The sequence below is a fragment of the Beta vulgaris genome, chromosome 6 (genome assembly GCF_026745355.1).
Source record: "Beta vulgaris subsp. vulgaris cultivar EL10 chromosome 6, EL10.2, whole genome shotgun sequence".
In the NCBI taxonomy this organism is placed as follows: Eukaryota; Viridiplantae; Streptophyta; class Magnoliopsida; order Caryophyllales; family Amaranthaceae; genus Beta; species Beta vulgaris.
In genome coordinates, this window is record NC_079207.1 from 1,806,874 (window position 1) to 1,833,670 (window position 26,797).

Here is a 26,797-nt window from a genome sequence, read left to right on the forward strand (position 1 = left end):
AGGAGGAAAGGAATAATGAGGGACGTGAGAGAGGAGAGAGAATGAGGGATAATATATTTGACGAATCCCCGCTCAATATTTCAAAGCCCGCAATTCCGAAATTTCAAATTTTTTCAGGAAGGGCTGCGCTTTTTTAAAAGGCACTTAGTAGGGCTGCGCTTTTTAAAAAAAGCGCAGCCCTTCACTAGTAAGGCTGCGCTTTTACGAAAAGCGCAACCCTTCCTGCGCAGCCCTTTATGTTTTTTCCCCTAGTGGGTTATGCTATACAAGACATAATAAATACACCACGTAAAATGAAAATAAGTTGTGAATTTATGGAAAAATTATACATCAGCCGATGTAATAAATGATCAATTAATGCATTTTTTGCATTTGTAGCTTCTTATAACTTATAAGGGTTGCATTAGCTTATCCATAAAGCGTAAAATATACTTCTTTCATCCCATAATTGATATAGTCTTTACTTCTTTTTTTTCACGATCAAGAAGAATGGAGGGAGTAGTAAGATTCTCAAAAGAAAATATTTAATAAAGTATGTTTTGTCTTGAAACTACTTCTTTATTTATTCTATCCTTCAAAAAATATTGAAAATCGATATATTTTCCTTGAAATGGTGCAAAACAATAAGTAGCAGCACATATTCTAAAAGAAAGATACGAATATCTTGAAAATTTTGTGTAAAAATTGAGGATAATTTAATCAAACCAAATTAATAGAGAATGAAGTAGGCAAAATATTTTACGACACCAAAGTGAAATATAAACACTATATTATGAGACGAAAAATAGTTCTATTTGGACAAAACTCATATTAATTAATAAAATAGACGAAGGAGAAGGTTGTCTCAGGGATCAAAAGACAAAACAAATGGTAGCAGCCAGTAGGAGGAAATTAGTACTCCATCTGATCTTTATTAGGTTGTTTGTTTCTTTTGCACAAAGTTTTAGGAGAAACAATGTTGTGGGATATAGAAGGAAAGAGAATCTATTATTTTATGTTAAAGTTGAATGTATGGGTGATGAAAAATTAATGGTCTCATTCCAAAAATACAAACACAAGAAATGAATAAATCAATAAGAGACATCCTAAAAAATAATACGGGTAACTAATAAAAATAATACTCCCTCCGTCCCATAATATAGTGCTTGTTTCTTTTTTATACGGTCTTCAAGACGTAACTTTGACCTTTAATATCTTCAATTCCGTATTAATAAAAAATATAAAAAGTTGATATTATTAAACTACACATTGAGACGAATCTAACAAGATCCCACATGAACATGTTTTTTTATATATACAAATGAGAATATTTGGTCAAAGATTTTAAAGTTTGACCCATCAAAAATGAAATAGGCACTATATTATGGGACGGAGGGAGTATATCGCAGTTAAGGCATCGAGCATCAGCTACCTAACTGATGGTTGTCAGTATGTTCATTGTTCTACATACTTCATAATTACATTACTTGACGGCATTGGTGGAGTAAACCCATTTTCAGGGGTCACTAATGCTTTACAAAACATGATTTTCTTAAACAATGCTTTATTGATTATCCCTTACAAAGTACTCATGTTTATCCCCTTTTTTTTTTCCCTTGCATAATCTTGTTTTGAATTGACACACTTTTCCTTTTTAAATGACAATAAACTTGAAATGACTTATGAATTTACCAAAGAGCTAATGAAGGTACAAAATAATTGATGATTGGTGAGAATGCATATATACTTTTTAAATATATTTAATGGACAAATCTAGAAAGGCTTTTCGTATAATGGCCATGTTTGGTAAATGACTTTTTTTATTGGTTTTTGGTTTTTCAATTTGGTCAAATAGCCAAAAAAAGTGTTTGGTTATTGGCTTTTTGGTTGGCTAAAAAGCTGGCTTTTAAGCCAAAATAAAAAAAAATATCTGGAGCAGCTATTTGAATTTGCTTTTGGCTTGTTGGCCCACAAACTCTTTAATAAATAACCAATAACCACAATTAATTTTACCAGACACTGTTGCAAACGGTTGGCTTAAACAACCAACTTAAAAAGCCAATACATACATGATACGACCAATACTTCTAACGAGTTAAACAAATAACTAAACCAGCCAAAAACCAACCGCCAACAACCAATTGCCAAACAATCCTAATGTTTGTACACAATAGCTTATGGAAGTACATGAAAAAAAAAATAATGGCTATACCTTCTTTTCTTCTTAAAAAAAAATACGTACGTTAAGCTTTGTAAGGATAGCTATGCCTTTTCATATTCATGTTTGTTGGCAAATCAATAACCATCAAAATAGACTTTTTTCATATGGAACTCAAAATATGTACAAGATTAGATTCCAAATTATTGACATGATTCCCACGCTATGTCTAACTAAGCCAGTTAACACTTATCGGTTACTACTTACTCGTGTTATAGTTTACCAATAATACTCCCATAGGAAAAATCCTTTTCACTTTGAAAGTAAGTTTTAAATCTGATCAAGTATTACAAAGACTAAAATTAAGGTTGATGAGGTCCAGTTATATTTACTTCTTGTGTGTTATTCTTCTTTGGTTGTCGGTTATTTCAGTTACAATACGTCATATACCCGTGAGGTGAGTTCGAATCTTGGTAGGTTACAGAGAGGTTTTTTGATTTTATTTAGTTAAGATTGCTCTTTCATATAGGAAATTAAAATTCCATTTGACATTTTCTCAATAGGAAAGCCACAATGAGAAAAAAGTGACTGAGTAATCCGAATCGAAATTAGACCCTATGCTCAAACTTTTTTTTATCAATAAAATTTCGATTCAAAATTTTTAAAAATGGATTCTGCCTGATTTTGGGGTGATTTTGAAAAAGTGACTAGGTTTTTGGTCATTCCCACCATTGTCTAACTTTTTTATATAATTACCCGTGCCACTCAATCTCATTAGTTGATGTCTATTATTCTTTGTCCTTTTTTTTAATTAGAAGTTTGTTTAAATCTAAAAATGTTGTCCAATAATATTAAAATAGCACATAATACCATAATACAAACAAGTGGGACAACAAATTTAATATTGGACGATATCATTAGATTTAAACAAACTTCTTACATCAAATACTTAATTAGAATTTTAACTCAATCAAAACACCAAAAGCTAATTCAAAAGCTATCGCCGAACACGCCTTACACCCCCGCTACCGCTTACCAGTGAGTAGTGACCACTATTATGATTTATGGGCCAAGATCTCGGTGGTAAGAGGACCTTATTATCCTTTTTATAGTGGAAGCCGGAATTCCCCTTTTTTTTTTTAGTCCTTACAATTGTCAACTACTTCAATGCCATGTGGTAAAGATTCTAAAGAACCTACCAAAGTGATAGTGCGCGTAACCCCGTTGTTCTAGAACTTGCACTGAACGTCTGAACCCCTCTACCTCTCTTTATAATTCTATCATCAACTTCTAGTTGCTTCCACTTCTAAGTTCTAACTACTCTCCCTCAAAAAAAAAATCCCAGAGAATTAATATTTTTTTTTTCTAATCGTCTCATAGAAGAAAATGGGTGGAGGCAATGGTCAAAAATCCAAGACAGCTCGTGAGCGTAACTTGGAAAAAAATAAGCCTGCTAAAGGTTTTTTTTTTGTTTCCAAAAACTGTTTAAATTCTTCCATATTAATTACACTTAACAATTAATCGTTTTAAGTTGATGTTATAATATTTTTTTAATGGATCGTTTGATCTGACACAGGAAGTCAACTAGAAGCGAATAAAAAAGCGATGAATATTCAGGTATTGATGTTGTAATTCCTTGGTATGCTGTCAATTTTTTTTTTTTTTTTGTGTTTGCTTGATTCTTTTGGTTTATGATACTGATTGATTACTAATATCTTGGAATTAAACTAATTGTAAATGCTGAAATTTTGTTCAATAGCTTGGATTTTAATTAGTTAATTAGCTGCTTAATTCTTCTTTTGGTGCAAGTGCAATTTTTAATTTTTTTTTTTTATATATATACTTGGTTCGTGCTTTTATAATTGGATCATTTGGAATTCTATATTATCTACATACTCTCCTTTTGAACGATTTGAATTTAAGGAAAAATATATTCACGTATTAGATTTATTGCGATATATACTTTTAAAAAATAAACTTCTTATCATTTCTACTACTCTTTTTCGTTTCTAAAAAGGTTTGATTCAATTTATTTTATCTTATTTTAGTATTATTTTATCTTATTTGAACTTATTTTATCTGATTTTATTTTATCTCTTATTTCATCTATAAGATCTTAAATAACTTAAGTCAAATAGAACAGGGTGTTAATATTCTTAGTTTGACCATGCATATTACTTAGGCCTTGTTTGGCACTAGCGTTTGAGGTAGCGGTTAGCGGTTGGACAAGATTGAAACGCTACTTAAGAAAATTATGAGTGTTTGGTAAGGTAGTGGTTGTAGTAGCGGGTAGCAGTTTGAGTAGATTATGAGTAGCGGTTGTGGAACGTTACTACAAGTAACGTTTGAGATTTAGAGGTAGCGGTCTAGCAGATAAAACCTAATATATTAGCATAAGGTAGAATTATTAAGTAATTTTTTTATCTTTTACAATTCCAACAGCTACTTTTGCCAAACACTTCTAATTAAACAACTAATTTAATCGCTGACCGCTGACTACTATTAGTAGACAGCTAGCAGCTACCCCCGACAGCTACCGCTACTACAACCGCTAACAGCTACTAGAACCGCTAGTTTTGCCAAACATGCCCTTAAAATAAGTATATGTAATTATGTAGTCCCTTTTCCCGTCAAAAAAAGTATATGTAATTATGTATTTGTAAAGATTATAAAAATTTGACAATATCAAAATACAAATTGAGACGAATCAAACAAGACTTCATATTACTCCGTCCGTCTCAAAATATAGTTCCCATTTCCATTTCGGCTTATTGAAAATTGTTTTTTCCTTTGTTTATTCAACCCAAGTGTTACGATTAATGCTCTCTCACCCATTATTCTTCATTCTCTCTCCTAACATAAACAAAAAATCTTTATTAAACCTCTTAGATTCTACTTACATAAATTATCGTAAAAAAAGAGAAATGAGAACTATATTTTGGGACGGAGGGACTAGGGAGTATGTTTTTTTTTACATGTTAAGAAAATTTTAGAAGATTTTGTTATTGCAAATAGTACAAAGATTCCAACGAGGAACATTAATAAGGAAGGAAGGGGGTAAAATATATGTTTGATCCTTAGATTTGGGGTTGTTTTGACAAATTTGAGGTGGTGTGGAACAGTGAAAGGTGGTGCATTTGAATCCCGAGTTTATATCTTTGGGTTTCGAAGTTCAGTGGATTCCCCCCTGCACAAGCCCTGCGCGCCGCAAATTAGCTCGAGATGGGAGGGAACGACCCGCTCTTTCCTAGTCAATATCCGCCTTCTTGTACTGATAGTTGGTTTCTTCCCTATCTTCAGCTAAAAGCTGGATCTTAATGCTGTTTTTGCAGCTCTGCCAATTGAATTAGATGCTAGACTTACGATCCCAGCCAAAATAATCGGCTGGATTTGACTTTTGTGGTCAAAAAATGCGATCATTATTTTTTATTACTATATGATACTTAAATATTGCTAAAACAATGTGTTGAGAATAACGTTACACAGTGAATCTAGTAATGGTATATGAATTTTGTAACTGAATACTTATTTGAATTATGTAAAGGTCAAATTATTGACCATCTTACTTAGATATGGTCAAATGTCAATTATCTTTGAGATGAATGTAAAAGGACTCCTTGTCGAAAAACGTCATTGCGAATATTGAATCTTGCATTCTTGCTTGAGGTCCATTAATCTATGACCGGATACCATTACCATGGACCATGGTATGCTGTTACCAACTCGTTTTCGCCGTTCTCGTCTGTTATTATGTAAATTGTGGGAATTGCTAGTTCCTATTTACCGTTTTGATTCTTTGGAGTAATCTTGAATTCGGAAATTGGAATTTGGTGATGAGTGATGACTGCATCGAGCTGTACCTGATCTGAATTTGGTACATTTCCCTGATAGAGCTGTGCACTTTTTGCCATTTCTGTGTAGTGTTGTTAGATCTGACTTCAAATATTTTGTTTTAATGTTATGTCTGAAAGTTGCAGAACTGTGGCTATCTTTTTCTAGACTTTATTAATATGCTGCATTGCTGCTATTTTTTTTTTTTGGTGAAAACGGTAACCTTTCATTAATTAAACTATTACATCAGAGGTAGAGTTAGACAATGTCATGTCCAAGTTTGCAATACAATCCGCATGATAATCAACCATACAAAAGCTAGGGGGAATGGGGAGAAAATGAGTTACATTGTTAATCCCATCTAGGGCTTCCGTCTTCTTTGCCAAAGCATCCGCGATTGCGTTAAGGTCCCTACTGCAATACATTATCTTGATCTCCTGGAAGCTTTTGCTCAGCACCCTGCAGTTTTCAACAACACTCGTATAATGGTTAGTATGAGTCGTCCCATGGGTCACCAATTCAGTGGCTATTTTGCTGCTATTTGTAAGATGCTCTTTGAATTGGTGTGTATAGATAGCACGGTATCTGTTAAAATCCACAATTATGATAATCTTTCATTGGTTTTATCTGTATGTTGCCTGTGTAAGCATAAAAGTGAAGTATAACCTGTGTCACTCGGGCTTTGTATTTTAACTCAAGTACCGTGTCTCCTTGACACTCCGACGTGGGTATGGATACTTTGATGCTTTATTTTTGACCAAAATCATAGTTGAGTCGAATTGGAGATGAAATTTTGTCTGACACAAATGCCAAGACTGTGAGTAACATCGTGTAGACATCAATACATTTGTTGCTGGATATGAACAATGCTAAACATGCTTTATGGTTTAAAGGCAATTTCTATCTTCGGATTTGCATCATCGCTACTATTGAATTGACATATTTTCCTTCTTATCGTTGAGAACCGATGATGCTAGACTGCAGCTGCTGCAGCTGCTTGTGTTGATTATAACAACTGAATGTATGTAACTTCCTACGTCCCTCTAAATTCTGCGAGGGGAGTTTATATGATTCTACATTCTATGTTAGAACGTTAATCATTGTTGTTGTGGCATCATTAACATTGAGTCTTAAGGGACTCAATTGATGTGTTTACAAGTATTTTGTTTAGCCCTGTAATTTAACTAGAATGTTGTTACTGGTGACGAATGCAGTGCAAAGTATGTATGCAGACATTTATCTGTACTACATCAGATGTGAAATGCCGAGAACATGCTGAAGCGAAGCACCCAAAACACGACGTCTATGCATGTTTTCCACATCTCAAGAAATGACCCCTGTTTCTGATTATTGTAAGTTGTATGTATGCTAATTTAAGATGGAAGCTGCTGTCCAGTAAAGAAAAAAGGGTGGATGTTTTTCTTTTCTTGTTTTGACATTGGTGAGAGAAGGATGGGAAGTTGCTGTTCGATAATAAATGATATAAAAGAAAAGATGAGAAGCTGGTGATTTTCCATGCTGTGTGTATGGTGTATCAAATGATGATGTTTCATTCGTTGTACTGTTTTTGTGGTTCTTATGGATAAAAAAAATGATGATGTTTCAAATCTCATTAGAGTGCAGTTGTCTTGGATTGTTGGGGTTACTTTTCTGTTGGGAGAATTGAGAGCTTCTTCACTATGATGGAGAAAAACATAGAGAATAATTATAAGGAGTCCTAAAATACCAGAGGCTAAAAGTGCGTCAAACCATTGATTATCAAAGGGTTCTTTTATAACATAAGAAAATCCTAATAAAATCTTAGAAAAGTTTATAGTATAACTTTAATGACGGCTTAAATATATAATAAAATGTAAAAAAATGCGTTGACGGATTGTCAGAGCAATCTGTCTGGTCGGGTCATTCCAGTCGTCGAGTGGGGCAACTTTGCCCAGTCCAGTTGTTGAGTGGGGCAACTTTGCCCAGGCGACCGGGCGAGCTTCCCCACTCGATCGGGAGTGAAGAGAAAGAAATGACATGACATATTGTGCTTTTATTAATAAATATTTTACGGAATTTCAATAATTAGTAGAAAGCCTAATATAAATATGGACAATACATGACGAAACCCGTTATCAAACGAGGTAATATACATAATGCATGTTTCTTTATTGTATTTTTCTACAATTTTCTTATGCTTTCATAGCTTTTCCTATTTTTCTAGATTTCTATAAAATTCTTATATATTTGTATGTACTTTCAATATTCCCTCACATATCTAAAGAGAATCAAGCACTCAACCATGATCAGTTAGGGTGTGTTTGATAATGATAGTTGTGGAATGTGGATTTGTGGTGGTAGCTTTAAATTGCGAGGTAGCTGTTAGTTGTGATGCTAGTTATTAGTGGTTGGTGTGTAATTTTTAGTTGTCAAAGTAGCGGTATAAAATATTAACGTTCTATAGAAAAAAATTGTCGAAGTAACTATTAAATAACTTGTCAAAAACTTAAATAAAACTTCCCCGTCAAAAAAATAAATAAATAAAACTTTTTTATAAAATTTACACACTACCAAAAGTAAATACTATTCCAAAAGCTATAAATTTGAACTTTCGATATGAAACACAATTTCAACCACTAAAAGCTACTCATATGCTACCTCTGCTTTTTTAGTTGATTCATTTCCTTTGGCACACATGCCACTATTTTAGACCTTTATATCCCTAATTATCAATAAGCAAAAAATTACAAAAAATTAATATTTTGAGAATATACATTGAGACAAATCTAACAAGATTTCAAATGACTATATTTTTTGTTAAAGAACATGTAAACAATGTCAAAAGTCAAAACATGTCATCTAAAAAAACAAAGGAAGTAGTAATACCTAACTAAATATATATAATTATTACAATAGACGGTCTAATTTAAATTTGAAACTAGATCTAGTCACTAAATAAATTAAACTAATCATCAAAAAAAATTAACCTATTTATTATTAGATTAACTTTTTTTAATATTAAACTTAATATTACCTAATTTTAATTTAAAAATAGATGATTTTTTAAAAGACAAACTCAAATACAAAAAAGACGTTAAAAGCTACTCCGAAAACTTGCCCAAACAAGCCCTTAGTATTTTTTCAAAAGTCAAACGAATAGATGCCAAATTATTGGCGTGCGAGACCCTTTTGTTCCTTTTTTTCTCCAAAAGAACCCCTAGATTTAATGGCCACATCATAATATCATATACTACTTGTTAGTTGGTTAGACGGTGGGATGGTGGCAAGTGGACAACGCGTATATATTACAGTGGTAGTAGACTTAGGAGTACACCATCATAATTCATAGAACACTTCTATAATTTACAACTCAGAATTTTGTAGTAGTATTTAGCAGGGTAAGTAATAACTAATAAGTAGTATTGCACCTAATTTCCCCTAGCTAACTTTTGCATTATCTAGCTTTCTTTTTTATTTAGAATTTGTGAATTATCTTTTTCGACACCCTACTAATAAATTTCGTGAGATTTGCAGCTTTGATCAACTCAAAGATGGGGGGAGGCAATGCTCAGAAATCTAAGATGGCTCGCGAAAAAGCACTGGAGAAGAACAAGGCTTCTAAAGGTGTTTTTTGTTTTTTTTTAATCATGTGAGAGTCTAATGGTTGGAGCGTTTACTCCCAACTTCATAGTCGGGAGTTCGATTTTCACGACCTCATATTGATGTTTGTGTAGATTTATGCTTCTGGGTGTAAATCGCCTTTCTTATGTGTTGGAATCTACTTTTTACTCCTTCTCTTGTGAGAGCTGAGCCTGTTTGGACAAGTTAATTACCAAATATATAAAAAAATGTTTTTTTAAAGAAAAAAAATTTTATTTTTCCTTTTTTTTTTTTTACAATTTCTATATAGATTTTGACCAGTTAATCTTGAATCTATCGACATAATTATGCATATAATAATAATAAGTCTAAATAAGCTGAGATTACGTAACGTTTCCTAATGATGGATGGTTTAATTGGTGCAGGAAGCCAACTAGATACCAATAAAAAAGCCATGAATATTCAGGTATTGCATGTCAAATCTATCAGTTTGCTGCAATTACGTGTTTTTGACGGATTTTTATGCATAAATTTATGATTTTTTATATGTTTTGTGGTTAATTTTTGTTGTGAAAGATGTTGAATTATCATGCTGAGATGAAATGAGAACTAGAGGAAGTACTGAAACTGTGTAATTAAACCAGTGTTATTGTTTAAGTGCTGAAATTGTTGAATTTAGCTGTTGGAAGTGCTAAATTTCTTGAAACTGAAAGTGTGTGATCAAACTACTATAGATTTTATTTCTTTCGTTTTTTTTTTTTTTTTTTACATGTTACACTTTCAAAATCACGGACTCTTAGACAGTTTTCGGAAAGGGGAGAGATAGAGACAAAGAAAACAAAAGGGTCACATGTGAACATTTGATAAGAGAGAGATAGAAAGAAGTTATTATCTAAAATGAAAGTGTAACATCTAATTTGGAACTTCCTACAATAGAAAGTGTAACATGTAAAAAAAAGGAGGAAGTACAAGTGTTGATTTTGATGTTCAACAGTAATTATAATTCTTGGAAACTACAGTCCTAGTTATATTTGCATTGTTGGACTCTTGTTAGCATGAGAGCTAAGGCTATGTTCAGTTCACCTTATTTTTGCTTATTTCAAATCTAATCAGATCAGATCAGAAAAAATAAGTTCAGATCAGATCAGATCAGATCTGTCAGTTTTTAAACTCATTTTTACTATTAAATATCTTTCATTACATATTAGTAAAAATTATAATAATTGAATATTAATAAAGTATTCATTGAGACGAATCAAACAAGACCCTACATGACTATATTTTTTCTTATATATTGAGAGAAATCTAAAAGATAAGATCTTGTAATCAGATCAGTTCAGAAAAAATAAGTTTAGATCAGATCAGATCAGAAAAAATAAGTTCAGATCAGATCAGATAAGTTCAGATCAGAAAATTTCAGGTGAACTAAACATAGCCTAAATCATTGAGATTTACAAAAATGAACTAATGTTTCTTGGATGTTTATATTTTCGAGTTAATATGGGCTATTAGCATGAGAAAAAGATAGTTACTACATCCCTAGATCTTTCCAGTTGTTCTGCATCTGGTTCCTTGTTGATGACCTAACCTCGTGCAGTCGTGCGAGTTTCCATTACTTCCAGTTCTAATTTGATACTTCTTTTAAAGCAAGTGCAACATCGGCTACTTTGTAGAGATTCGCAATATGTTGTGGACAAGATGAATTTAGTTCAAATATGTCAACAGTTTATGATTGTGGAAGTGTCCTAGGAAAATTGCAATTTGCTGGGATAGGAACAATTGATTATTAGTTTATGGAAGTACCCTAGGACTACTATATCTGGTGGAAGGTTCTCCTAAGCTAGAGACAATCCCGCCGATTTTGTTATATGGTCATTAGCAGATTTGAGAGGGATCATTTCTACTATTGTATGTTGCAGGCTTGCAGCCTCGATTCTTAATCTTGACAACCCCCTCCCCCAAGAAAAAAAAGAAGAAGAAAACACAAAGTCAGTCTTCTTTGGTATAGAACAGCTTTAATTAGTTTTGGAAGTACCTTAACTTTTTAAGGGCTAGCGATGGAGAAAGAGCAAGCATAAACTTTAATCAATGAAAGTGAGATCAATGAAAATTTCTCTGATCAAACCCCATGGAAATCGGTCTTCCCTTGACCGAGCGGAACCAATGAGCATTCGGCCCTCGAGTAAAGTCTTTTGTACTCTATTAAGCCGCAAAAGAACGAGTTGTCATACAAACTTGACTAAGAGGCATTAGCCCTACTACTGCTAGGATATTCTTCTATTAGAATTCTAGTCCACTGGAGATCAGTAGTGAAGTCTGTCCCCTGCTGCCTATGTCACATACTATATAAAAATATTTCCTCCATTTTTTTAATGGCGACACTTCCGATTTTGGGTGTTTCAATTGAGTAACAACATTACCCAGTTTGGACATTCTTTTTCTTTATCACTCTTCGTTACATGGGGCTGCCTTTTAATGTCTCTTTATCTCTCTTCTCACATCAATGCATGTGGCAATGTGCCTCCCCCTGGGTTGCAATTAAAACAGAATAGAGGAAGTATGTGATATTATGCTTGTTTATTGTTCAGTTTCAAATGTAAGTTTTGAGCATTGTAGAGACGGTATTTGGTAAGTTTAAGGGGGGAGTGATTAGATCTGAATCCTTAGGGCCTGATCTGAATCCATTGGAGTGGGTCTGAAGTTAATTTATACAGTATATCTAGTGGATGAATCTTAGCAATGAAATAATTTCGACATTATAAGTTGAGCTATTAATCATCTGATATATTAGGATTGAGATCACGTCTCAATTTAATTTCTCATCTTGTGTTTCACTTCCTTATTCTGATTCTCATATCCCATCAATCTAAAATAAATTGCGTTATGTAATTGGTTATGTAATTGATAAGAGTGGGTAAACCGTGAAGTGTCAAGACAAGAACTACTTGGGGCACAAGATGAGACAACAAGTGGGGGTAGAGGATGCTTACCCTTACCTAGAGCTGCTGGATTTTGGCATATCTTTATATAGTTGTTTGATTCTGATTTCACTATGAAATATAAATGTATGAAAACTTGGATTTAGCTAGCTTTTCTGGCCCGTGTGCGCATGGTCTTTGTCCCACTCCCAATTACCTCCGTGCCATAATGTTTGTCGTTGGTAATATATGTAAGTGTGGTAAGGCATTACACTGTTGCTGTGTTGGATGTCCATTATCTACTATTGAATTCACGCCTTTTTTTTTCTTTTCTTATCATCGTAATTTGATGATGCTATAAGGCGGCTTGTGCTGGTTTTGTTTATTGTGGCAACTGAAAGAATGTAACTAAATGTTCTTTCATGACCTGAAAAAAACTTAAGAATGTTTATTGTGTTTCCATTCTAAGGCAATATTTGAATATGAATTTTTCTGCTTCTTCATTGAACTTGAAAGGACTTTGGTGTTGGATGATCTTTTGAAAGTAATTCTCTATGTACCCTGGAATAAATTGTACCGGGCTTAACACATGAATGATAAATGCAGTGCAAGGTATGTATGCAGACATTCATGTGCACGACTTCAGAGGTGAAATGTCGAGAGCATGCCGAAGCAAAGCATCCAAAACAGGACGTTGATGCATGTTTTCCGCACCTCAAGAAATGATCCGTTCTGTTCTAATGGTTAAATGGATGATAATTTAAGTTGATGGGTTGTTGCCTGTTGGTTCATCTTAATTATGCCGAAAGGATGTGTGATGTATAACAATTTGTAGCAGTCTTAAAGCTCTTCCAAATACATTTGTCTTTGAGATGGGCATCATTTAATGTTTTACTTTGTGCTTAATGTGGCAATGCAATAGAAGTGTATACCAGTTATTCTATCATTTATTCTTTTTGATCTTAAATTGCCGAAATGCCTCTCAAGTTGAGTCCCGTTGGATGGACCGATGTCACATGTCACATATGTGCAACTTTCCGCGACTCTTGTATACTCCATTCCGTTAATGTTTTTAAAAAAAAAAAATTAAAGTATGCCTTTCGCCTTTAGGCTATGTTTTACTGATTTGAACTTATTTTTTCTGATATGATCTTGTCTTATCTAAACTTATCTGATTAGATCTAAATCTATCTTTTATAGAACATATTATTACTAATTTTATTATTACTTTGTATTTCATTGCTAGTATTACTGTTACTATCATTTTATTAATATGCACAACCTTTAATAATAATAATAATAATTACTATCACAATTATTATTATTATTATTATTATCATTATTATTATTATTATTAGTATTATTATTATTATTAGTTTTTTTTTTAAAAAAAATATATTAGTATATGAACATATAACTAAACATAAAAACACATATTTTAGGTAAAGAAAAACATATGGTTCATGGTAACGAGAACATATTGTTCATGTCTAAGGTTCGTTTATATAATAAGAATTTAGGAAGTATTGAAAAGAACATATAATAATAATAAAAAAAATAACATATATTAAAAGAGATACAAGATCTATTTAAAGGACACATTTTAAAAATAAAAGATGGATGTTATTTTTATATTTATGACATGCGTGGATTTAACTAACAACATATTATATCAATAAATTATTCTTTTTTATTATAAATAAATCTATAAATATATATTCCCCTAAAAAAATCTATATAATCATATTATCTTGAATAAAATTGTTAAATATTCTTCTTAGATCGTTATCCTATTCTATATGAATTTTATTTTTAAAGATAAGTTGAAATTTCTTGTAGGAAATTTTTTGAACGTGATGCCAATACCATTAGGTTATCCGATGCTACTCTTTATACTTCTATAAACTAGTAACATATACTTCATATTATTTGCCAAAATTGTGAAAAAATAAATACAAATGCCAAAAAAAGCCAAGGAAGAGTACTCTACCCACTTGAAGTAACTCCTATCCTTGAACATTCTTCTTCTTAAACCCAAATAGTTTCAAATAGTGATATTAATGAGATTCAAAATAATAACAGCGATGTTAATAATAATTACAAAAATCAATCTCTATTCTATATGGAAAAGGGGTAGGATACCAAAATATTAAAAACTCCATTTTATCCTCAGTACATCTCTATTATAACTAAATACTTTAATTAAAAAAATAGAAAATGTAAAAATAAAAAAAGAAACTACCTAATTTTTTTTTGATAGGAAATAAACTACCTAATTAATTAAAAAAATAAAAATAGGCATTACAAAAAAAACCATCAACACATCGCGTGCATACGTATTGTGTCGGATTCGTCCGACCATAATCTTGGTCGGACGACTTTCAGGTGGTTCCAATTTTTTTTCAGGTAGTCTTTATTTTTTTTCAGGTAGTCTTCATTTTTTTTCAGGTAGTCTTCATTTTGTTTTCAGTTAGTCTTCTTTGTTTTTCAGTTGGTTTTTGTGCTTTACTTGGGTTTCAGTTGGTCTTTATTTTTTTTCAGGTAGTCTTCATTTTTCTTCAGGTAGTCTTCATTTTGTTTCAGTTAGTCCAACTGAAAGAAAACAAAGTCCAACTGAAAGAAAACAAAGTCCAACTGAAAGAAAACAAAGTCCAACTGAAAGAATACAAAGTCCAACTGAAACAAAACGAAGTCCAACTGAAACAAAAGAAAGTCCAACTGAAACAAAACAAAGTCCAACTGAAAGAAAACAAAGTCCAACTGAAAGAAAAAAAGAACTAACTGAAGAATTAAAAAAACCAACTGAAAGATAAAAACAACTAACTGAAAGAAAAAAAAATACTAACCGAAAGAAAAAAAGTACATTCCCCCACTCTTCTACCACGTATAGATATTGAAGAAAAAACTACTACCACGTATAGATCGAAAGAACCTCGTATTGATGTTGAAGAAAAAAAACACTGAAATCCTGGATATTTTCCCATTTGCTAATACTTGTAAATTGATATTTTCCCTCCTCTTAAGCGTTTCACTTGCAAATATTATGGGTTGACTGTTGAGATGTAGATAGGCGATAGGACTTTAATTTCTTCTTACCAACTGTAATCCTGGATAATGATAATGTATCGAATATGCATAAAGTTTTTGAAATGTTTGAGATTATGATGAGGCGTCATCGTGCTCGTCCTTTTTCTTTCTATGGGAACGCAGACAATAGCAAGAGCAAATCTCAGTTCTCAATATGGGTGCGGAAATGGTGTTTGTGAGATGCGACGGAGTTAGTGGTGGTTGAGTGAGAAGGAGAGGGGTAAAGGGAAAGAAGGGCGACAATTGTCTGCGTTCTTTTACTAAGGCTATTTGAGTATTGGGCTCAGCCCGTCTGACAATAAGTATTGGTCAGACGGTCTGACCCAATACTTTCACTTAATAAATACAATAACAATAATTCTTCTGAATAAATGTTAACCCCCCCGTTTCCTAAAGATCTTCCCTCTCTCCGTTTAAGTGCGTTTCCAAAAGATCTTCCCTGTTTTACTTTATTCCTTATTTGGAATTTTTTTCCCCCTTTATACCCCTCATGTCCCTATCATATGGTCCACCATTACATTATCAATTCAATTTTACTCCATTTCTCTCTCCTACTTTAACCCATTTTATTTGTTTAAGGGAATATTCCATTTGGTACCATTGTACTTTTGGCTTTTCCATTTGGTACCACTATTTTTCATATATTCTATATGGTACCACTATAATTTGATTTTATTCTCTATTGTAGCATTCAACTAAGTAAAGTGTTAATTTAAGTTAGAATAGGCTAGAGTTTTACTTCGATTTACATGTTTTAATTTGCGTTAAGATTTTGGTAATCGTTTTAGTCGTTAAGGTCAAAATTGAGGTCATATTTGATAATAAAAAGACATAGAATATTATGATCATTTTTATGAAAAATTTGACTGAAAAATAGGGTTAAAACGACACCCTGAAATCTTAATTTATTAAATTTTCGCAACTGCAAATAGAAATATGCAAACCCAAACAAAATCGTATTCTTGTTCAACCATTAACTAACATTTTACTTAAAAAATGGTATGATAAAGATTAATATTAAATTAGAGTGGTATCATGTGGAATTTTAAGATAACAGTGGTACCAAATGGAAAAGCCAAAAATTCAATGGTACCAAATGGGATATCCCTTGTTTATTTATGTTAACCCCTTTTTCTCTCGTACTTTACCCAACCCCCACCCCACACGAATAGATTCTCCTTTGGTATTTGTAGGAACTATAACAAGGAAGATCTTTAGGAAACGGAGGTAGTAATATATAGCAATAGTATTAGTATGAAGTGATATTAAGAACAATAAAAACACCAGCAGCACCACCACCAACAACAAGTAATTACAAGTTTACAACACCCTCACGGTGACGGGCCCAACTCATAAGCAAATTCCTTTAGAACCTCTCATACGCAAATTCGTCACTCATACGCAAATTCCAAAGCTCGAATTGCAGAAGCTCGTTCCAGGTTCTTGTTTTGTTCCTTAGATGAATCTACTTGTTTTGTTGCGGATTTTGGTGTGGAATTTCGATTTTTAGGGTCTACTTCATGTGATTATTCATGCGGTTGTTATTGTTTGTTTCATGAATTCAACTTATTTTTTCTTTATCTCATATATGTTATTTCATGTTTTTAGGTATAATTTACATGTTATAAACTTATAAGTTATAATTCGAATTTCTGGTATAACTTCTTAATTCATGTTTGTTTCATGGAACTAAATGATAAGAAAATTTATGTTACAATTTGTAGATGCGCATATTTGTGTTCACTTGTTCTTGTTTAATTTCGTCAGATGAATTTTTCAAGTGTTGTGGCTGGAAATCAGGGATGAATGATACTTGAGAAATTTTTTGTGGATATCTCTATGTTGATATAGGTGGGTTCAAATTTTATCATGGTGAGCTTTGTTTAGCATAGCATGGTGTATGATGAATTATGTGGTCTGATGATGATTGCAGTAATTTTGCTTAGTATGTTTCGTTGGTAACTTTGTTGATATTTTATGCATCGTGCAACTTATTGCTGGCTATCCATTTAGGCAAGAGGCTGGAATTAGAGCCCCATTAGCGACGTGCAAACATAGGCACTTGTCCTTCCTTTACCTTACATTGTTCAGAAGTGAGAGCTGTCTAGTAACCACACTCACGCCCGGTGATTGTCGGGGTTGGCTTGTAACTCTTCCCTTTTTTCAACTCCTGTGAGTTCTCTCTTCTCTCTCTTGGAAGTAATTCATTAAACATTTATTTGATTATTGTTCACCCGTTTTTGTGTGTTATCCTTTTATTGTCTCTAATATTGCTATGTATTAGCTCACTAAAGTAGGTAGAAATCATTTCAATGTAGCTTCAAGGCTTGGGATTGTCAAAAATTATCGATTCATTGATTGGATTTGCTTGTTGATACTTGAGAAAACTAAAATGTTGGACCAAAATCATGAATTAGACTTGTGGAGTACTAGATTATTAATTGCATTTGCATTGATTGAGGCAGGCTTTCCCTCCTCCCCTCTGGTACATGTATTGTCAATTGAGGGTTTTGATTGAGTTCATTGTTGAGTATTACAAATCCTCTAAGGTGATTGATATGTGTCCGTACTCTGTAATCACTGTAGATTGAAATATTTGTGTTGTTTTCCTGTAGAAGTTGATGAACTTGGCCTATTCTGATTATGAACGCAGGAGTTTGATGGATGTTGCTGCCCAGTGGTATAAGGTTCCTCCTCCTTCTATTGCAGGAGCTGCTGCATCTCGCAATGGGCTATTAATGGTCTATAAGTACACGGTAAGGCGCTTGTGTGATCTCCATTCGGATCATGTAGAAGAAAAAGGACAACTTTTTTGGCGAAGTAGCTTAAGATTTAGGGCAATGACGCTTGCTATCCAGTCTAATGATTTTAATGATAACATTGTTTTCTCCTAACACGAGACCGTCAGCAATACTCTATTTTTCTACCTGGAGAATGATTAAATAAGGAAAGCCCTAAAGGGTATCTTTATCCTCATTGACGTGTATTAGATGCAAATAGTCAAAACTCTAAAAAATAAGCCTCTTGCTCTTCAAATTTGTTAGCTGAAGATATTCAAATGTGTTTCCACATTTTAACCATCTAAATATACTTGATTTAGGAACTCATTTTTAGTTCTGTAACTGCAGAATACATATGGAGGGCCTCATACAGAAAGGTTACAAACACCATTTCGGAGTGTCATCTGCTGGAAACAGAAACAGAGAGGAAATCGATCATTGAAGGAGGGACTGCCTCAGGATTTGGAAGTTTCACCTTTCTTATCCAAGAACAAGAAAAAACCTTACCGATCAGTGAAGGAGGAGGGACTTCCACAGAATGTGGATCTTCCACCTGTATTACCCAAGAATAAGAAAAAACCATATCCAATCCCAATAAAGGAGATCCAGAGGATGGCAAGGGAAGATAAGAAACTTGCTCAATTGGGCATAGAAAAACCACTGGAACCTCCTAAAAATGGGTTACTTGTTCCTGAACTTATACCTATTGCACATGAAGTTCTGAATGCTTGGGAGGGTCTGATTAGAGGTCTTGCACAGCTCTTACACGTGATTCCAGTCCATGCTTGTAGGTAAGCTTGATCGGTTGTCAGCGTTAGTTGGTGTGTTAGCATTACACTTCTTACTTTGAATTTTGGTTTTGGTTGGTGTTTTCAGATTTTAAAGTCCTTTTGGTGTCAATAGTTCTTAATTCAAATATGTAAATTCTCAAATACAATTTCTAATACTTGAAAACAAAAGAAACTCAAACTTGAAAATTACCTCATTTGTTTATGTACTATTAGTGGATTTATCTATCACAAGTTACTAATAGATGATTCTTTTATAGCGAGTGCTCAGAGGTTCTTGTGGCTGAGGCTGGGCATCAACTAAAGAACTGCCTGGGATCAAGCAGCAATAAGCGTCAAGGTTCTCACTTATGGGTCAAGGGATCAATCAATGATGTGCTTATTCCCATGGAGTCATACCATCTTTTTGACCCTTTTGGTCGACGAATTAAGCACGAAACCAGGTTCAACTATGACCGGATCCCTGCCATTGTTGAACTTTGTATCCAAGCTGGTGTTGATATTCCAGGTTACCCTTCACGCCGGAGAATAAATCCCATTCGAATGATCGGGAAGAAAATAATTGACCGAGGTGGGTTCCTTGAGGATCCTACGCCTGAACCTAGAGATTCTTCAGCGCTCCTAAACTATGATACACAGGGTGCGTTGTTGAGGTTTCCACCTCCTGCGCCCTCAGATTTGCCTAGGATTGCTCAAGAAACAATGAATGCATATGAAACTGTTGCAGTGGGTGTAAGGAAGTTGATGTCGAAGTATTCTGTCAAAGCATGTGGTTATTGCCCTGAAGTTCATGTGGGCCCATGGGGCCACGACGCGAAGCTCTGTGGGGAATTCAAGCACCAATGGAGGGATGGGAAACACGGTTGGCAAGATGCAACAGTTGATGAGGTATTCCCACCAAATTATGTGTTGCACGTTCGAGATCCTAGAGGTCCCCCTTTGACGACTGAACTCAAGCGATTCTATGGGAAGGCTCCTGCTGTCGTTGAAGTGTGCTGGCAAGCTGGTGCCGAAGTCCCTAAGAAGTATAAACCCATGATGAGGCTTGATATTGTGCTTCCTGACAGTGAGGAAGCTCGCTTGGTTGCCTGATAGTGGAAAGCTTAAATTGTATATGTATCAGTATTAGCGAGATGGATCTGTACATATACCTCTAATTTTCTAATTATATGTATCAATTGTAGGGAGATGGATCTGAATACATAGTACTTCATACGACAGGTTTGGGATTCGATTCTCAATTTTGAGGCTTGCTTAGTGCTGAAAGGTTTAATTTGTGCAATATCTGTCATATATCCTAGGCTATTTTCTTGTGCATTTGAGGAAAAAAAGACGGGGAACAAATGATCATGGTATTAGCTTATTAGGTGCACTTAGAGGCTTAGAGCTAGGTTTTACCTATTTGGCTCATTTCGAACATGCTTGCCCCACATTGAAGAAGTACTCTAATATTTGAAGTTTTGTTGTATACTTCACAATACTTGCTAAACTTTTTAATCAAGTATAATGGAGTAATTATGATCAAATGTTTTGGGTTTATAACTACAAGGCTATTCTTTTTGTTTTTTTTAAGGTAAAATGAATATGTCTTTGCAGATGGGGTGGGGGATCTAGGGATCTCACTTTGCAAGGGACAAGGGAGATCTAGAGATCTCATTTTACAAGGGACAAGGATAGAACGTGTGTCACAGGAATGGATAAAGGGTCTTCAATTAACTAGACCAACCTTGAAAAAAGCAAGAAACTAAGTACATGGTAGACTAATACATGTATAATAGAAAATTAGAAATAGAGTATACAATTATCTTACTTTGCTATAGTAATATAAAACTTCCTTGAGATCTGAATGTATAGTGACAATTGTATATAAAAAAATACTTCCTCTTCTACTATATTCTTTTGCGAAATGTTTAATAAGTTACAATATGTTTCTACTATTTGATACTCCCTTCGTTTCAAAATATAATTTCTGTTTCTATTTTGGAGTTAAATTTTACATATTTTGACCAAATATATTTGTTAATGTATAGACTAGAACATACTTACGTGAGTCTTATTACATTCGCCTCAATGTGTATATTTATAATAATATTAATTTTTTATATTTTTTACTAAGGCAAAAGCTAACGGACTCCCCGGGGCGCTAGATAAGAAATATATTATTCTATTTAATTACGAATATTTATATAAAATAATATAATAACGTATAATTCCAATGTGATGTATTTAGATGCTTTGCATTTGAATTAAATGTTTTTCCCCTTTTTTTTTTTTTAAAAAAACATTAAATGCTTTGTATTGGAATTATACATTATTCAATTATTTTGTATAAATATGAGCAATTAAGTACAACAATATATTTTTTATCTAGCGTCTCGGGGCGTCCGTTAGCAAGATCTTTTTACTAATATGAAATAAAATATATCATAGGTTAAAGGTACGTGTTAGAGACTCTGCAAGAAGAAATGAGAACTATATTATGAGAATGATGGAGTAGAATGATAAATTTTGGCGGAAAATCATTCGTGGCATATAGTGAAACGTCCTCTTCCACATCAGATTTGGCGCAAAAAAAAAAGTGGCCACATGAGTCATTCACACTCTTGCGGTCTCTCGAAAAACGAGCTGCAAAACTGCAACTATTCTTCTTCACCTACATTAAATCTGTCAATCTCTCTCTTAGAACAGTTTTAAAACCCTAATTCACAATGGATTCGAAATCGTCCTATTTACTAAAATCGCCGGCGAAAACTCCGGCATCCATGAAATCTCAGCCGTCCGATCAAATCAGCTCTAGAACTCCACAGAAGCTTCCACATTCACCTCCAAGTATCAAATATCGTCGTCATTCTACTCGATTGCCAGAGAAGTAACTTCCATTCTACTACTAGTTTATAACTTCTGTGTTATTTACTTTTCATTTTACTTTATTATTATTATTATTATTATTATTATTATTATTATTATTATTATTATTATTATTATTATTATTATTATTATTATTATTATTATTATTATTATTATTATTATTATTATTATTATTATTATTATTATTATTATTACTTTTGTAAAAAATTTAAAAAAAAGATTCGTAATTTATTCTATTTTTTGTGGGATGAAGGTATGAAATTTTATTGAGGTTCTTCGACGCATTGGATGCTTCGTTAAAGTTGCTTCGGTTGCGGAAAGCAATTCCTGTCTTCAGCAAAATTAGGGTTATGATTGAGAATATGTCAGAGAGGTATGATTTAATATTTAGTTTTAATAACAAAAAATTCTTTTTTGTAGAGTATTTAAGTTCTTGGATTAGAGAATTTTAGGTTTTGATAATCGTATTTATTCTGATTTAAGCTGGTAAAATATAGAGTTGGAAGGCAATAATTTATTACAAATAAAGGGATATATTAATGTACAAGAAAAATATAAGTAATCCCTTTTTCATTGACATATGACTCCAATGTAAGACAAGAGAACTAGTTGAAGAAAGATATTATGTGAGATGATGGAATTGGAAAATTTTACAACCCGATTTCTATTACATTTGGTTCTTTGCTATATTTTGTGACCCTATGATTGAGGAGGGCCTGGCGAGTTTGAACTTGGCTGAAGTTGTGATCTTCAGTGCTGAACCTGGAGGCAAGATTTTGGTCTAAGCCTCTAGCCTAATTATCCATGGACACTTAACAGTGCGCCGTGAATCCTCTGAAAATTGGAGGGACCCAAACATGCAAATATGTAATAATTGTTCCCTTCCAGGAAATTGGAGGCATAATCGAAGCTCAAATCCGCCACTTTGCCTTACTGTCAACACCAATGGAACTTTTTAATACTCCCTAAAATAAAGTGGGCTCCTGTCGAATCTCTAATGACAATAGGGTTTCCCTACCAAAGTCCTCCTATGGGTCAAAGAGAAAGAAAGAGCTACAGATGGTGGATAACCGGTTTTTTGAAGAGATGTTTGTGTGATTTGGAAGGGGGAAGGGGAGGGGAGTTGAGAAAGAACCAAAGAAAAGAGAGGAAAAAGTTATCCTAGGAGGTGGGTAAACAGCTGTTACTGGTTTACCCTTCCACTATCTCCACTATACACATCACATTCAAGTCAGAATTTGAACCCCTTTACTATTGTTATAGATCCTCAAGCTCTTTGGTATCAAGAACTGTGGTATTTATGTTTTAGTGCTCTAATCTCTACAATTAACCATTATATAGCAGCGTTGTTATAGATATGCAGCCTTAATCCTTAATCACTAGATATCTGCCGGAAGTTTGTTTCTCAAAGACCTAGGATGCTAGTAGTTCAATTTCGTCTGATAGTAATTTTGTTATTTGGGTGACATTAGGAGGTTTACTCATCAACACTTGGCGAAATTGAAGTTTCTTTTGCCAGAGATTGGAATCAGAAAAGTCTTGATGGCTGATGAGGAAACTCGCTGCATGAAGAATGATCTTCATGTAACATTGGATGTCAGTAGGATGGCTCATGCAGATAAAAGGGAGCCAAGAAGTAAACTCTTGTGTTTGAGGGATCGCTTCATTTTACGGATTTTGGAGTTTGTAAGAAATCATCCTGAGGTAAGCATTGCACAATTGTGGTTCTTTGCTAGTTCATCTTTCTGGTAAAGTATGTCTAGCAGTTTTTGTTGTTCTTTTCGAAAGTTACAGCGATAAGGATGAACCTGCTTCAATAGGTTGAATATAATCAAAAGATGTGAAAGTTCAGAAGTTGAAATGTTTCACACCAATTGTTTGAACCTCCACGCTGTCCACCTTTTTTTTTTTCCTTTGAGAGGCCACTCTGTCCAACTTCACTTTGAAACTATATATGTTTCTAGTGCTTTATTGTGGTTATTCAGGAGGTCTTTAAAATCTTCGACGCAATAGTAAAGAAGTTGGGAGGGTGAAGGGAACGAGACTCACTTTCAATAACTGCCGAGTCCAAATACCAATCGAGTCTATTAAATGGGTTGTTTAGGCTCTATATATTCTTTTCTTTCTCTTTTCAAGTGGAAAAAGGAAAATTGTAACATCCCTCGCTAGATATGCTTTTTAGATGCAGGCTCTGAGCTTTCGCTTTTCCTCCTTTGGTTTCTTCTCAAAAGTCAGGGATCCTGGAAGTAGTATTTTCTTTTGTGCATGTATTGAGATACATACGTCTTAAACCTTAATACACCCTTCTGGACTTCCATAGTTCAAAAAAATAATTTTAGAGATGAGCTAGCTGGCTAATCTATGCATGTCTCTTATCTTTAATCTTAGTGCACATAAATCCTGATATACTGATCTAAATTGTCATTATCACATTTACTTGATTGGCTGGATACAGGGAACTGAAATACCTGAGGATAAACTTCCCGAGCCATTCAATCAGCAAAAGCATGACCTGCAATTAAACAACGTCAAGCAATCAAATTCATGTTCTCACATGCAGAATTGCTCTGGGGTAGTTGTAGAGCAACAGACAGCACAAGCATCCCATATTTCTCCATCTTTCAGGAAGCATTTTTCAAAAAGAGGCTCAGACAATGAATCAAGGAACGATAGTCAGACTCCACTAGAGTCCTTACACCAATTACCATCAATTTCTGATTTCAGTCCTTCTGCAGACAGTTATGAAATGGAATCAGTAGCTCTTATACCTGAGATGGTACCATATAGGCCACCTGAAGGCCAAATTACATGCAAACCTCTTGTAGATTTTGAATTTTGCTCTATAAAGACTGCTCAGGAAAAGCAGGGAACACCTACAAAATCTGCTGCAACACCAATCAAACCAGTGACTCCAATCCTGCACACACCTAAGAGGGTTAAGTCGAGTAGAGATAAGAGTTCTGTCAGCTTAGCATGTAAAGCATCTGATAGGCCTTCTTGCGCTAGGTCACTTCAATTTGAGGGAACTTCAAAAAATGCACATATTGAACTTCAAGTTGATGATGCCGAATGCTCTGATGTCAATGACATTCTCTCTGACAATCTTTTACAATCGGTACTGATGTGCTTTTTCCATTTACTCCCCATGTCCATTAAGTTTCCTTAGTCTATCATTTATGATATCTTGTGGCTCAACTGATGTTCAAATCTGATACCTGGTTTCATTTGATCATCTGAATCATAACTATGCAGCTAATGGAGAAAGAGCAGAGAATTGTGGAATTGGCAAAGAGGAAGCAGATGACTAAGAGTCTTCCAAAGCTCTTTGACAGAATTTATTTTCTATATCAGAATCCCAAGTCTTCAGCTATTAGGAAAGGCGCACTAATTCGTTACCTAACTGAATGCCATTTGGACATTACTGATGAAAGTAGGCACAAATTTCAATTTCCAAATTGCGTAATTAGAAGGCTAAATGAAGAACAGTTTTACCAGAAAAGAAAAGAAATAAAATGGGTGCAGGGCCTAGATCAAGTGAATTTACGAAATTGCCCCCTCTTACTAGGTTGCTGGAGAACTGTTCTTCATCTAGCCTCACTCTTATCTAAATGGGGAGATACTGACACAATTTCTATTAACAGGTGAAGTTGAGGAACAGCTAAAACTGCTGCAAGAAATTATCCCTGAATGGATTATCTGCAAGTTATCACCTTCAGGAAACAAACTTTACAGGTGAGACCAACCTTATTCTCTTGGCACTTGCTTCAATTTTGCCTAATGCTTGTGTTGCCATCCTAACATCCTTACCCTTGGTTGTCATGCAATTGCAGCATCAATAAGGAATTAAATCCAAACACTCTGCGCCTGACACTGAATGATGCAATGTGATGGGTTGCCCCTATGACTTGTCAGTTTTTTCCATAATCCTGGGCAACTCACCCTCTTGTGGAACTAAAAGAAGTTTCCACCCATGTGTATCTTTGGATTTGATACTCCTTCTATAGCCTGATTTAAATGATAGGTAATCGTGGGGGAAGATCGGAAATATTTGATGAGTTTGTGCTCTCAGCGGGGGTGCAAATGATCCATAGAGCAGGGATCCATACCACTCCTTTCATGTTCAATCTCATTTGGTTGGCTCAAATTGTGCTTTAGAGTTTAGGCCATTCTGAAACTCCAGCCAAACTCACAAACTTTGACTCCTGATCTGATTGTAAATAGTAGTAGTGCTCCAGCCTGTGGAATATAGTGTTTATATGTACTTTTGCAATCATGTTACATTATCTATCTTTCTAGTCTCAGTTACAATAGTTTGCAAACCTATCTAAATGCAAATAGGGCAAACAATCCCCAGAAGGCCAGAACAATGAAATTATCATTCTGCACGACAAAATTGTTCTGAAAATGGGAAAATTTGGTAAAGGTGACTGCTTTGATACTTCTTGCTGTCCTACATACTCGTTTTTGGTTTAGTTTTCTGTTATGCATTTTGCTGGCGGAAGTCCTGTTTTTGACGGATTTTGGGAGGAAGTATCGTTTTTTAGATGAGTTGCTAGACTTACTGCCTTGATCCCATTTTTTAGGTCTTACACAAACTTTTTAGAAGGTATTGGTATTAATTGCCTTCCCTCAAAATCTTTGCTCAATTTGTGTTTTTAGCATTTTGAATAGGTGGTTAGGAAAAAGAAAAAACAGTTGGTGTATGGTTCTGACACAAACTCAAAATCATGTCCATCAAAAACACAATGGAGTAATGAGTTGGATACAGGACCAAATTTTGAAATGAAAGGAGTACAGGTATTCAAAATT

At 34.0% G+C, this 26,797-nt stretch overlaps 4 protein-coding genes across 8 annotated transcripts; all 4 read left to right on the forward strand.

The window, feature by feature from the left end:
* The first annotated feature begins 3,330 nt into the window (after positions 1-3,330).
* Positions 3,331-7,484, forward strand: LOC104894922 (uncharacterized protein At2g23090). The gene is made up of 3 exons (XM_010681286.4): positions 3,331-3,596; positions 3,714-3,754; positions 7,183-7,484. Exons 1-3 carry the CDS (start codon positions 3,524-3,526, stop codon positions 7,300-7,302), a joined length of 234 nt encoding a protein of 77 aa, XP_010679588.2. The 5' UTR covers positions 3,331-3,523; the 3' UTR covers positions 7,303-7,484.
* A 1,704-nt stretch (positions 7,485-9,188) lies between these two features.
* On the forward strand, positions 9,189-13,411 carry LOC104894923 (hypothetical protein). Its single transcript, XM_019250041.3, has 4 exons — positions 9,189-9,345; positions 9,482-9,571; positions 9,973-10,013; positions 13,072-13,411. The coding sequence occupies exons 2-4, from the start codon at positions 9,499-9,501 to the stop codon at positions 13,189-13,191; spliced, it is 234 nt and encodes a 77-aa protein (XP_019105586.1). The 5' UTR covers positions 9,189-9,345; positions 9,482-9,498; the 3' UTR covers positions 13,192-13,411.
* Positions 13,412-16,831: 3,420 nt separating this feature from the next.
* Positions 16,832-20,402, forward strand: LOC104894924 (APO protein 1, chloroplastic). Of its 5 annotated transcripts, XM_010681288.4 has the most exons (6): positions 16,835-16,991; positions 17,320-17,403; positions 17,566-17,724; positions 18,168-18,308; positions 18,681-19,123; positions 19,381-20,402. In XM_010681288.4, the coding sequence occupies exons 4-6, from the start codon at positions 18,174-18,176 to the stop codon at positions 20,210-20,212; spliced, it is 1,410 nt and encodes a 469-aa protein (XP_010679590.1). In that variant the 5' UTR covers positions 16,835-16,991; positions 17,320-17,403; positions 17,566-17,724; positions 18,168-18,173; the 3' UTR covers positions 20,213-20,402. The 5 variants fall into 5 exon arrangements, with proteins under 5 accessions (XP_010679591.1, XP_010679593.1, XP_048502200.1 ...); XM_010681289.3 differs by lacking the exon at positions 17,320-17,403 and having other exon boundaries at positions 16,832-16,991; XM_010681291.3 differs by lacking the exon at positions 17,320-17,403 and having other exon boundaries at positions 16,832-16,991; positions 18,206-18,308.
* A 1,276-nt stretch (positions 20,403-21,678) lies between these two features.
* LOC104894925 (CDT1-like protein a, chloroplastic) lies at positions 21,679-26,289 on the forward strand. The gene is made up of 7 exons (XM_010681292.4): positions 21,679-21,989; positions 22,242-22,361; positions 23,461-23,692; positions 24,444-25,103; positions 25,241-25,418; positions 25,630-25,720; positions 25,819-26,289. Exons 1-7 carry the CDS (start codon positions 21,829-21,831, stop codon positions 25,874-25,876), a joined length of 1,500 nt encoding a protein of 499 aa, XP_010679594.1. The 5' UTR covers positions 21,679-21,828; the 3' UTR covers positions 25,877-26,289.
* Positions 26,290-26,797: the final 508 nt, after the last annotated feature.